The sequence below is a fragment of the Anolis sagrei genome, chromosome 5 (assembly GCF_037176765.1).
Source record: "Anolis sagrei isolate rAnoSag1 chromosome 5, rAnoSag1.mat, whole genome shotgun sequence".
Taxonomy (NCBI): Eukaryota; Metazoa; Chordata; class Lepidosauria; order Squamata; family Dactyloidae; genus Anolis; species Anolis sagrei.
In genome coordinates, this window is record NC_090025.1 from 146,240,763 (window position 1) to 146,254,618 (window position 13,856).

Below are 13,856 nucleotides of genomic sequence, written 5' to 3' on the forward strand. Positions count from 1 at the left end.
AAGACTATATGCTGTATATGAACTTACCAATGAAATAAGACTTGAAAGCATGAACCACTGAAACGTATGAGATTTCTTTGGAGAAAATGTGTTGGGATATAGGGCATTAAAATATTAAAGAGACTGATTTAAGAATACTGCAGTATTCAGTGCTGATTTGACCCAGTAACTCTATTATTCCCTCTCTGTAGTTAAGCTATGAGCACATATATCCATGACATGAAGAAATGTTAGATATATAAGGAAGTGTAAGAAAAGGAACAGTTCAAATGACTCATCAGCCTCTGCCTTCAGCTAAAGCTGCTGTAACTGATTCATTTCCTGTTATCTGCAGTAATATACCAAAGAAAGTAAAGTAAGATAAAAGACAACATGGACTTTCCAAGCCAAACATCACAAAAAGCACCGTTATAGCTGCAATATTTTGCCATCTGGGCAGTCAAGAGAGGGACTTCAGAATGACAGCAGTCAGTGTGTCACTTGGTGTTTTGGTGTTTCTGAATCTCTCCGTTTGTGGCTATTTTTATGACCAAAATAATTTGCCAGATATTGGAAATGCACAATTTATTGAAGAATATGTCAGAGTGCACAATCATTTCCGATCCGGTGTGACTCCACCAGCAAGCAATATGAAACGAATGGTAAGATTATCTTTATAGATACTGAAAATACCAAACTGCTTTTGTTTATGCTATTGCAGGTTTATAGCAGCGTAGAAATTTTTCCTCAGATTTCGCATCATTACTAGATTAAGTGAACATAGCTTTGAGCATAAAGCCCTATTGAATCATGTTTCTTAGTGCAGAATGATCAAAGTATAACTTTTTTTAGTGGCCATTCTTTTCAAGGAATATTTGCATATTTGATTAAATAGTGTGTATCTCAGATGCAGTTATATTTTTCCTGTCCCCGGAAGTCCCATGCTAATACCACAGTGCACCTTGAAACAGACTAGGAGAATTTGGGGAAAGCCTGCACACTAACATTCAGATAGAGAGTTGTGAAATATGCTCTTGTTAATGCCTTTTTCATTATAACGTTAACAGCAGAAGTGATTAGGGCCTTTTTCTAATATTGTTGGGGCAGAGCTGGGAGCATCAAAATGTCCCAGAGGTGATGCACTTAATATAGGACTAGTGACCACGCCCTCAAACGGGAAAAATTAATAATAAAGGCTCTCAACAGTAATCTTTATTAGAATGCATTGTGGACATTTCTCTTTAATGTTAGTCCAACATTCAAATCACCACACCATAATAGCTCTCAGTCTGAGAGCAATAAAAACAAGTAAGTCTGCAGATCATAGTTATTCTGTGCTCGTCTGCAAATACTACTCATTCTGTGTTGGATTGTCTTTGCTTGAAGTAGACTAATTTATGGCATTCTGGGTACATTCAGAATCCGACAGGAGGCAATAACACTATGTAACATGATTTGTTCCTTTGTGATAAATGTAATTTCTTCATTGGTTCTATCATAAAAACATGGGGAAAGTACAGTAAACTACAAAAACTTCATTTTTGTGAGACATCCTGCTGCACATTTTGCTATAGTTTTTTAATGAAGTCTCAACCAATTCAACATAGTTTGTGGCAGCCACAAAAATGAAGTTTCTGGAGTATAAAAACTACTTTCAATGTAAGTACCACACAGTTAAACAGAAATTGACACTTTCAAATCAGAAATATTTTTTTCAAATTTTGTTACCTAGTATAATGTATGAAAGTTAATGCTGTGGTAATGTATTGCTAACACAATTAACACATTTTCACACACATATATATGTTATTGTATCACATAAATGCTTTCACTTTCTAAGAAAAGTGTAAGGCCCTTGGATTTCCTGATATTTCCTCATTGGTATTACATTCTTCTACTGCTGATTAAAAAAAATGTTCAGGTTTCTCTTTCTGGAACAAACAAACAAAAAGACTGGTTTGTACCAAGATGATTGGGAGACGCAATGGAAAGAATATCCATTCTCTCTTAAAGAGATCACTCATTCAGTGCCGACTCTCCTTTGTATCAAGGAAAGGATTGCTGAGATGTGTATATATGTTCATGCAGACAAAGATATAGCGCCCAACTCCCAAGTTGGCAATGTATATGTATAAGCCCTATGAGGACCTGCTTAAAGAGCTGGGCATGTTTAGCTTTCAGAAGAGAAGGCTCAGAGAAGACATGATGGCCATGTATAAATATGTGAGGGGAAGTCATAGGGAAGAGGGAATCTAGGACGCGGACAATGGCTTCAAATTACAGGAAAAGAGATTCCACCTGAACATTAGGAAGAACTTCTTGACTGTGAGAGCTGTTTAGCAGTGGAGCTCTCTGCCCCAGAGTGTGGTGGAGGCTCCTTCTTTGGAGGCTTTTAAGCAGAGATTGGATGGCCATCTGGTGGGGATGCTTTCAATGCAATTTTCTTGCTTCTTGGCAGAGGGTTGGACTGGATGGCCCACAAGGTCTCTTCCAAATGATTTTATGATTTTATGAAATGAAAGCATTTCTAAGCCTTGATTCACATTTTGATCATCCAAATATCTGATTGCTCTTCATCCACAAACCATAATTGTCTCTATAACTCTTCTCTCAGTATGTGACTTATATCAATAGACGTTGATCATCATCTTTCTTTCTTTCTCCCTCTCTCTCTCTCCTTTCTGAAATGTCTTGAACCCAACTGACAGATTGTAAGAATAGCATGCCTCATTTCTTTTACTTGTGCTATCCTCCTCCTCAAACACTGTAAGTGAATATAACCATATATTGCTGTCTCTTTTGCTGCTACGCATATTCCTTTAGTGCCTCAATAGATACTTATCCTACAAAAAGTACTCCCATTCCTTTCAGACTTCTTAATTGGTATTACAGTCAGCTCTCCACATTTGCTTGTTTAACTTTTCTAGATTTCATTATTGGATTAATATGTTATTTCGAGCAATCTCTAGATCAGCCCTGCACAACTTGGCAGTAGTAAGGGTCTGAAATTAAATAGGCTAAATCTCTTTGGGCTGTAGATAGGCTTTTTTGTGAGATATGCTAGAATAGCATGCCTCACTCACTGATAGCCCTTAATATTACATCCATGTTTCCTACTGCTCCAACTTAAGTCCAACAACTTCCCTAGACTACATTTCAACTGAGACTAGCACTTTCAGCATCCTAACTGGATCTATTGATGGTGCTTTTGTCACAGGTTTCTTTGGTAACTTTGGTGCATTCAGAAAGGAAACATGCAGAGGTAAAACACTCGGAGGTTCCAGTTGCTATTCCGCTGTAATGCTGCATATGACCTCCCTCTCTAAGGTTTAAGCTCAGAGCCTTTGTGGGCCGCCCCAAACCCTTGGACCACATGTTGTTCATGTCTATTCTAGTTCCACAGTATGACTCTATGATTAACGTCAAGCTAAAGCTGACTATAGAGTTGCACTGGAGATTCTAGAGATTCCTAGAAAGGTGTTCCCTCAGGTTAAAAAAGAGCCTTTTTATTTGCATTTTTTTCAGTTTTGCAGGGATCCTGCACCTCAAACCTCCAAGAAAATTGAGAGCCTGTTATATACATCTCTCAGCTTTTTTTGTATTTGTGTACAATATCCCTAATGTTGACCACCTCATTACCCTTGCTTACATAACTTGTGCATACATGCCATGTCTTTCCAGATAGCTTCTTGGAAAGTAGTCCCCAAATCTCTCTCTGCTACAGAGTGGTACAGACATGAACCTCTCCACAGGCATGTAGCTGGGGGGGGGGGGGGCTTGAGGGGCTTCAGCCCCCCCCTCCTGAAATTCTCATGGTGGTTTGCGAAAAGGCTTTACTGGTGCATTATTTAAACTGTTATGTTTATTCATATCATGATCTGATCACCATACTCAATATATCCCATATGCATGGGAGTATTGGGGTAATGGTACAAAAAGTTTGCTAGGCTAGACCCTCTTTCACTCAGACTCAGCCCCCCCCCCCAAAACCCCCCTGAAAAAAATTCAGCACCCCCACCCGAAACGAAATCCTGGCTACAGGCCTGCCTCTCCAAGACCTGGTTTCCCAACCTTGCCTTCATGTCTCCATCTAGCATGTATCAATCTCCGAATGCAACAGTATAAATGAAAATCAGTGAGCAGCTACCACATCAACTACTCCAGGCAGTACTGTCCCTCCTATACATCAGAGTGAAATTACAGGCAGTTGGTTTTTAGTATCACAAAAGGACAAAAATGCATTTGTTTAATTTGTAATTACTACATTTTCACTGCCAATTAGGGAAGAGGCACTTGTGTGGGATGTTTCTGTCTTGGTTTTAGTATAACTTGTCTAACTTTTGACTTGGCTAGGTAAGGGTGCCATTTGCTTCTTGGTTTCAGGCAGTCAATATTGGGAGCCTCTGCTGACTGCAAAGTCACTCCTCTTCAAACTGAAAGGAAGACAATTGGGATGGAAAGAACAAAGCAAAATATGTGCTTGTTACATCTTGGTTTCACATAAACATGTTATGTAGGACCACCTGCCTACGTAGAGTGTCAATTGATGCTGTAGCCTTTTAATACTGTTGGAGTCCCCGGTGGCACAATGGGTTAAACCCAAGACTGAAGACCGACAGGTCGCAGGTTCGAATCCGGGGACAGCGCAGATGAGCTCCCTCTATCAGCTGCAGCTCCCCATTGTGGGGACATGAGAAGCCTCCCACGTTTTGAAAAAACATCAAAACATCCGGGCGTCCCCTGGGCAACGTCCATGCAGATGGCCAATTCTCTTATACCAGAAGCAACTTGCAGTTTCTCAAGTCGCTCCTGACACGACAAAAAAAAAAAAAAAAAAAGCTAAATGTGCCCTCTCATGATAGATTATTGCTTTACAGCTTTTTTGTTCCCCTTGCTCTACTTAGCATGGAGTCAATTGATTTGAAAACAACTTTTTGTTCTTTTTAAATCTTATAATATCCTAGAATATCACATAAAATGATCTTAACCTTTTGTTATTCTTTTGTAGAGCTGGGACCATGATCTAGCAAAGACTGCAAAAGGCTGGTCAAAAATGTGCCAATTTGAACATAATCCTGACCTCAAAATATTGGGGAAGGTTCACCCCAACTTTACAGTAGTTGGAGAAAACATTTGGACAGGTTCCCTTTCACTTTTTAATGTGACTGCAGCCCTCACTAACTGGTACAATGAAGTCAAGTATTATGACTATGATACTCAACACTGCAGTTATGTATGTGGACATTACACTCAGGTAAGCTATTGCTAATGTCTCAAGAGGCAAGATAATGTAGTTTTAAACAAGCACTTTGAAACAAAGAGATGGCTGCAAATCTTGACTATAACCAGGAGGTCAGTCTGCACAAGACAAAATATTTCAGACTTGCTCTTTCATCTTCAGGATGAGAATGCTAATCATGACCTTCTTGGCCCTCCAAGAAAACTGGACAAATTAGTTTTAAATAGTAATTGTGCTGTTGCATCCAAGCTGTTTTACATTTCTTTAGCGTTAGCGTGACCCAACTTTCTATCAGCTTGGGGAATGCTGGATTGCCCTTCTGTTTGAGAAAGGAATCCCACAGAATCAATGTCCATGCTATTGTCTTCAAGAAACGGTAATCATTTATTAATTGGTTTTGGGCCTATCTCCACCCAGGCACTATCTTGGTTTCCCCACAACAAAGTCCATACTTAAAGTTTGAAGGTAAGTGGTTCTTCTTGAAGTTGCTAGTCATGAATGATTCCAGAGACGAAGAAGAGATGAAAGTTTCCCTTGCTCACTTTCTCTGGTAGAGGGGCCTCTGGGGCGCCCAATGTCCAAGGTGGTCAGGCCAGAGGTAGAGAGAGCAGGTCTCTCCTATTAAGGCCTGGCACCTGACTGAAGGTGCTGGTTATTCCACAGACTGTCACTGGGTGAGTTCCCAGATTAGTTAATTAGTTAGTTATTGGTTTGAAATGGTTTGTCCAAGCCCGAATCTTGCTGGGACCAACTACAGACATGTCTTGCTTCCAAGATTCCCTGATGGTAATAACCCTAAACTAAAGGTGGCTCTCTTTACCTGGGCAAAAAGGGGCATGCAAACTTATTGATCTACCCAGGAGGAGTCTCCTTAAGCTGCACCTTCATAAAACTAACAGAAAAGTAACTGTTCTCTAACTGTGGGTGGAGTAGCCTAAGAGGAGCTGGGACTTACACAGTTCCATCACAGTAATGACATTTCTCTTTTAAATCAGTAAATTACATAGATATTAATTTGTTTAAATGTCATATTTTGCAAGTTATCTAGGAAGCTTTATGGTTCCCCCATTTTCAGCTACACATATTTATCAACCAAGGTCTTTGTGTGCTCAAATATGAAGAAGATTCAGAATAATCTATTATAGCTTCATGAGCAGAGAGTTATAAAGTATTAGTGGAAGCAACACCAGAAGTACTCCAAGTGGCCAGATACTGGTCAAAGGACATTTAATCAACTATCAAACTTGCAAATTTTGTGTTTTGTCTATTTGTTTGTTTTGTTCTGTTAGAGATGTAATACAATTGACTGGTTGCCCTGACATGACAAATAAATAATAGTGGAAGCAGAATCTGTCTGGGAAAGTCACAGACACAATGTGAACATGTCAGCATGCTCAAGCTACATGGTACTTTTCTAGTACTTATTGACTCACTCTACTTGCAAGCAGATCCATTGTTTCTTAATTCATTTCTAGCAAACATTAGCATTGCATATTTGTCTTTGAACCAATTCATGAGCTTTGTTTCATGTTTATTAATTATATACAAACAGTATAGCAGGCATGCTTAATATAGAAGTTCAAGCTAAGTCTGGGCATTGAATCATCAAGAAATATTCCAATTTCATTTCAGATGGTCTGGGCAACAAGTTACAAAATTGGTTGTGCCGTTCACTTCTGTCCAAGAGTAAGAGGTTTCAGTTATCCTAATGCTGCACATTTAATTTGCAACTATGGACCTGGGTAAGTTTTTGAGTATAAGAATTTCTCCCAGGAAGAGATAAATTTAGAATCTAGAATCTGCCTACTGTCATTTTTTGTTGAAAGTGGAGAAAAGTGTAAAAGTGTAACTTGAAGAATATAATAACATTCATCCTTTTAGCACTTAAAAAAGAGAATAGAGCCATGGTGTGTAGCAGGTAGTTGGTGACTCTGTCATAAGTTTCAGCCCAAGTACCTGGAGAGTAGCTCCTTGTGAAAGTGAAGGGTCCTTATACACTCAACTCTGTCCATAGTCCTGAAAATTCAACAAGCAATTACAAGCATTCTCTGAGTTACAAGCGTCTGACTTACAAACGATACCTAGTTAAGAATTTGGGGTGGGGGCGGGGGGAGAGAGACAATAGGGAGAGAAATCTACCCCAAGGAAGGGAAACTAACTACTGAAAGAGTTATGGGGGAAAAGGTAGCTCTACTGAAGCTTTATCACCAATCCTTGTGCTACATTTTTCAAAATCAAAAAGCTACATTTTTCAAAATCCAATTATCACAAGATGGAAAGTGAGTTGAAAGTGAGTGTGTGTGTGTGTGTGTGGTTACACTTTAAAATGTACCAGTTTCAACTTACAAACCAATTCAACCTAAAGAACAAACCTATAGAACCTATCTTGTTTGTAACTTGGAGACTGCCTGTATAGACTTTTAGAAATTGTCCAGTAGATTGTGATGAGAATCTGAGGCTGTGACCCATTGTGAAATGTAGATAATTGCCAAATGGATAAGAACATCAGTGAATGATGTTGTTTCAGTCTCAATTTTGGAAGGAAAAATGAGTCTTTGATTTGATGTAGTACATATTCTGGTTTTTTTTTAAAAAAAATTAATCTTTTACCAAAAATCAAGTTTTAGAAGTTTTTAAGCATGTTTTTCAAAATAATTCTGTTTTTTAACTTTTGTAAATTGGTTTTACTTTAATCTTTTTATACTTGTTGCAACCCATCCTAGGAAAAAGATGAGATATAAATTCAATAACTAAATAAATCAATTTTAAATGTTCAGAAGAGTCCTTTTGTGATTTTTGTCTTCACAAATTATTCCTTCTCTTTAGTGCTTACATTTTTACTACAGTTTCAGTTGGAATGGTTTGATTAAAATTGTAACAAGAACCTGTAATTCACCCTCTACCTGTTTCCTTTCTACACAGTGGAAATTATCCAACGAAACCATACAAAACAGGAGCAGTATGCAGTGAGTGTCAGGGAGAACCATGTGTAGACAGACTCTGTGGTAAGTAAAGAGGAAGTTAACAGGAAATACAACTATGAATTGACAGTTTTTACAAGATAGTGCTTAGTTGTAAGTGTAAACTGTTTAAATATTGAAGTTTTGCTGTACACTCATAATTTACCCATAGATTCATCTGTTATTACTCAAGCTAGGATATCCTCAGTTAAAAAGACAGTCACTGGTGCTGGATAATCCAAAAGTAGTTGCTAATATTCAAGGAATAGTTAATATTACAATATTATATTATAGATCCAGTCTCCCTTACCTGAAAATCTATAATCCAAACCTTGGTGCTACCAATTGCCCAATTCCAACTTTGGGGAAAAGGGGTTAGTAACACCTCCAATTCCTGCGTAGTTTTTCCTTAAAGAACCCTGGCAGGGAAAAAGAGGAGAAGAGAGGGAACAATTCTCCTTACACAAGACCCCTGCAAAAAGCAGATATCACTGAAGCTTCCATGCTCATCTTCAACCCAGCCAATAAAGACACATAGCATGGTGGGTGCTATGGAAATGCACTGCTACCTGTATTTAGTCCAGAGAGAATGGAAAAAGCTCAATGAGGGATATTATGGGAGGATTTTCTGATCCCTTTCTGGCCACTTTGCTAAAAAGGCCAGAAAGTGTGCTGACAGCTAAAGGAATGAGTTCTTGAGGAAAAACTCCGGATGACACTGATTGTGTGACTAGTCCACTTTCCCCTCTTAATTCCTGATTCAAGGCAGACCTTCCAAAATCTTAAATAAACTTTTGGTACCTTGCATTTTGGATAAGAAATATTCAACATTTTCTGAATTGATTAAACATCAAATGATATTCAATAGTATGGATTGTTCTAGGAGGCACTGTACTTTTAACTCATATCATGGCCAGGTGAAACAAGACAGTATTCTAAAATGTATGTTTTTCATTAGAAACAGGACATTCATGGATAGTGATTGGACCACATCCAATAGTGTTCTACTAACTAAGCTGGAGAACCAGGAGATATTTCTCCACCGCTGTTGTGAGTTGGTCTTCTACTACTAGGCATAAGACCAACTTTTTACAGCATGCATGTCAAATGCAATCACGGGCCAAATCTGGCCCACCATTTTTATGGTTCACAGGGCTATCAATGCCACAGCAACATCGTTACATGTATACAATCTTAAAATTACAAACGGCCCTTTGAAGGCAACCATTAGGCTGATGTGGCCCTCAGTGAAAATAAGGGACACCCCTGGTCTACAGGTTTCATAGTCTGTGTTAGCATCTTGGTTTTGGATGATACAGAGGGATGAAATAAGCAAGGAGGAGGCAATAGCCACTTTAATCTTATTTCAGCACACTTTGCAATAAAATCAAAATGTTTTCCTGGAAAAGAAGGAACATAGTTATAGGTTAAGATGGAAAACAACAATGAAAAAAAAAACCCCTATTTTCACATGTTACACTGTCATTTAGAAAGAACAGCTGAAAGGAATAATATTGGGACAAACCAAGAGCAATTGCCCAAGTTTAAATTGAACCAATTGAAGTCAGTAGCTACTGGAATCCAAGCAAGACAATCCATGTAGAAAGCTCAATGTGAAGTATGCTACATAGTCAGCCCCCTGCGTCCACAGATTCAGCAAACCATAGCTCCAAAATCCAAAAAGCAAATCTTGATTCTGTCACATGCTGAGCACTACACTGATGTGTAGACATACCCTACGGTACCCTTCTACACAGGTCCCCTCGGTCTCTTTTCAGCACTCAGTTATTTGCTTTTATACATAAAGGATGACATTTTATTACCTCATTTCATACCATGGGACTTGAACATCCACAAATATTGTTATCCACAGGGGATCCTGGAACCAAACTCTGGAATCAAACTCTCCTATTGTATAAAGACATTTCCAAGCCTTTTTTTAGTGATGATTTCCATAGTGAAAGGAAAAACAAATTATAGTCCTGCCAGGAAATAAATTGCAGGCTATCTTCGCATACTGCTCAGTTGACACTGAACTTTCTCTCTGCATGTGGAATATCATGTAGATAAAAATGTCAAAACCTTTTCTTGTGAGCCAGAGCTAAGGGCTGGAAATACCTTGCCGTTTCCTGGCAGCAGGCACTTTCTAGCCAAATAATCTTCACACTATGTTTTAGAGCCATGGGAATCATTGCCTTGCAAGAAAGCACGCCGATTAGTTTTTCCACAAACACTCTGCTGGAAACAGTTCTACAAAGGTCTCCCTGCTGTTTGAGCTAGCAGGGCCTCGCCGTTTTCTATTGCAAGTACACCTAGGCTTCAGATGAATTATTTACAGTTTTCTCAGAGAAAAGATTAAGTAGATGAACTTTTACCTGGACACATCTCAGAACCAATCTCTGAAAAGGCATACCATACATTTTGTATACTTTCAAAGTGGACTCATTACTTTTCTTCTTGCCACCCCCCCCCCCCCCCATAGCCACCATTTTCAAAATTATCAACTTAGCCCTGTGTCTCAAGGATAGGGAGAATGAAACGGACAAGAGGCAATAATTGCAGATGTGTTTACAAATATATTCTACCTCACCGAGTAACTCAAGTGTATTTCATTGCTATAGGGTATAAAGATAGGGTATAAAGATAATTTTGTTCAGCTCATGAATCACCCACTAATTAAATTGAGGGAAGGAAAATACACTTCCTGAAGTGGCCACCTTCAGGAAGTTCTAGATTCAAGCACGTTCTAGATTCTTCAAGTGTTGTTGAATTGTGACTCATCAGCCTTAATCCTAAAGGGATGCAGTCACTTGTTGACTGGGGCTGGCTGCAGACAGCATGGCAAGTTTTCATTGGCTACCAATCTTTTTCTAGGCACAAGTGTGAATGTTGACCTGACTATAAAACCCTGTATGACGCGGGATCCGGCTATCAGAAGGCCTGTATACTCCCATATGAGCTTTTCAGGATGTTTAAGATTTTCAAGGAATGCCATTCTTTAAATCTCATCAGTTAAAATTCTCTGTGGAGAAAGTTCAGGGAAATCCTTCTCAGAGGCTTCTCCTAGGAGCTCCTTTCTCCTCCTGCTTGTCCTCCATTCAAGAGATTTGGAAGCCAAGCCCTGTTAAGAATGCCTTAGGGAGCAGAGCATGTTTAGCCTGAAGCAAAGAAGGTTGAGAGGGGACAGATAGTCATGCTTAAATATTTTAAAGGATGTCACATTGAAGAGGAGCAAACTTGTTTTCTGCTGCTCTGGAGCAATGGATTCAAATTGCAGGAAAAAAAAGATTCCCTTAACATTAGGGAGAACTTCCTGACAGCAAGAGCTGTTTGACAGTGGAATATGCTGCCTTGAAGTGTGGTGGAGCCTCCCCTGGAAGTTTTAAAGTACAGGCTGGATGGCCATCTGTCAGAGGTGATTTGATTGTGTTCCTGCATTGCGGGGGGATTGGACTGGATGGCCTTTGGGGTCTCTTCCAACTTGTGTGATTCTAGATTTAAAAAAATAAATAAATCAGCTTTTGGAAACTACTTATAAAAAGGCTCTTAATGTACTGTAATGTTATTTGCCTTCATAATGGAAAAGCTTTGTGATATAGACATTTTAACTACATATTAACAATAATTTGTATGTTTTCATCTATTGCGCTTTTGTGTCAGTTTGTTAAGATATCTTGACTTCCATTTATGGACAAAAGGAGAAATAAATGTTATACATGGTATAGCTAATGGAGCAGGTCTTTGTAGCCTCACAGCATGCAGACAGCTATACTTATTTCACCTCAGCTTTACAGACCTTTAAATAATTGAGTAATCTGAGACAAGCAGACCAATATTTTATACTTTGCTTGCTAGATCAGAACTAGTAGGGTACCCAAATGAGTGTTGAGAAGGTTGCTATGTGACAGATCCTCATCTAGAACATCAGAAATCCCAGGAACTTTGATTTTGCAGAGGCATTTAAGATGGAACAATAAGAGTAATTTGGCACACAGCAGGTAGCTCATGATTACAGGTTAAACACAACAGATTCTGCCAAAGTTTCTTGACTTGCATTTAAAATTCAGAATCCTTTTTTTTTTCTTTTTTGCATGATAGGGGTCAGAATTATTCATACATTTTAAGTCCAATAATCCAGGTAGTTTAAAGCTTGTCCTGCTCTCTTGTGATACTATTTGATTTACTATCAGTGAAGCTCCCCCTGAAAATAATGTTTTTCTTTTGTAGGTAAAGCCTGGAAGGACCCAGCTTGTGATCAGTACTGCATCACCGTACTAATATTAAGACCATCTTTTCTTATAGGGATACTTGCTGCAGGAGTCTTTGTGAAGCATCGCTATCCCCAAATGTTCACAGAAAATGCTATAGTCTAGCAACAACTATAAAAATCAAATATTTAAATTAAAATACAATAGGAATCTTACAGAAAGACAAAAGGATACTGTAATCAGCTAGCATAAGATATTGGCCGATTACAGTCAATATATTGGTGTTGCTAAGGCACACAAAGCTGTTCAAAGTTAAAGAGGAACACAAAAGGAGACTTTTTTGTTTTAATGACAAAGATACAAGATGTCTTTACCATGAAATTTATAAAATGGTACACTACCCATCTAAAGGTGAACACGAATTCAAAGTTTGTGTTATACGCTGGCAACCTGTGCTCGATGGGATTACACTCCTCCTGAGGACACAGGTCTGCAGTCTGGGGATCCTCTTGGACTCACTGCTGATGCTTGAAGCTCAGGTGCTAGTGGTGACCAGGAGGGCTTTCACAGTTAAAACTTGTGCACCAGCTGCAACTGTACCTTGAAAAACCTGACTTGGCCATGGTGGTCCATGCCTTACTTACATCCAGAATGGACTACTGTAGAACACTTGTGGGGCTGCCTTTGAAGATGGCTCAGAAACTGCAATTAGTGTGAAGACTGGCTGCCAGATTACTAACCAGGGCTAGCCATAGGGAGCATACTATGCCTGTATTCAAGCAGCTCCACTGCCTTCCAAGTTTCCAGGTCCAATACAAAGTGCTGGTTATTATCTATAAAACCCTATACGCTTTGGGTTCAACCTGTCCTCAAAACCACATCTTCGATGAACCAGTGCAAGATCTAAGATCTGCTGGGAGTCCTGCTACCCTCTCAGGTATTGTTGGTGAGGAGAGAGAGGGCCTCCTGGGTGGTGGCTCCCCGGCTGTGGAATGCCCTCCCTAAAGAAATTAGGTTAGCCTCCACTCTCCAAACCTTTTGGACTAGCCTAGAAACTTGGCTTTTAAACAGGCCTTTGACCCTGAGTAGTCCACTATGGCTACATGCGAGGACTAATTGTTACTCTGGTGCTTTGTTTTGAAGATGCCCAGTTTATTCACAGGTATTACTGCATTTCAAATCTGAAATTTAATCATTTGATGTTTTCTGTCCGCTTGTACTTGGTTAAATGTATGTTGTACTGTTTTTATACTTTTGTATTTCTACTTTATGTGTGGCACACTAGAGTGCCTTTGAGAGCCACCCGAGTCTCTCCAAGGTAATGGTGATGGGGTATAAATAAAGTTTATTATACTTATGTATGCGTCTTGGTCAATCTCTGCAGCACAGGAACAAGGTCAGTGATCAATTATCCCAGCATTTGAAAAGTACATCTCTCAAATATACATAACATTCAAGACACAATTAAAT

General features: G+C 39.1%; 1 protein-coding gene across 1 annotated transcript; it reads left to right on the top strand.

Annotated features, from left to right (window-relative positions):
- Window positions 1-261: 261 nt before the first annotated feature.
- LOC132776146 (glioma pathogenesis-related protein 1-like) lies at window positions 262-13,743 on the top strand. The gene is made up of 5 exons (XM_060777437.2): window positions 262-641; window positions 4,988-5,233; window positions 6,851-6,960; window positions 8,141-8,223; window positions 12,406-13,743. Exons 1-5 carry the CDS (start codon window positions 459-461, stop codon window positions 12,549-12,551), a joined length of 768 nt encoding a protein of 255 aa, XP_060633420.1. The 5' UTR covers window positions 262-458; the 3' UTR covers window positions 12,552-13,743.
- Window positions 13,744-13,856: the final 113 nt, after the last annotated feature.

Coding starts and splice junctions, on each gene's coding strand:
- LOC132776146 (XM_060777437.2), top strand. CDS start 459: ATGACAGCAGTCAGTGTGTCACTTGGTGTTTTGGTGTTTCTGAATCTC. Junction 5,234..6,850: donor TATGTGGACATTACACTCAG/GTAAGCTATTGC, acceptor ATTTCATTTCAG/ATGGTCTGGGCAACAAGTTA. Junction 8,224..12,405: donor ATGTGTAGACAGACTCTGTG/GTAAGTAAAGAG, acceptor TTTCTTTTGTAG/GTAAAGCCTGGAAGGACCCA.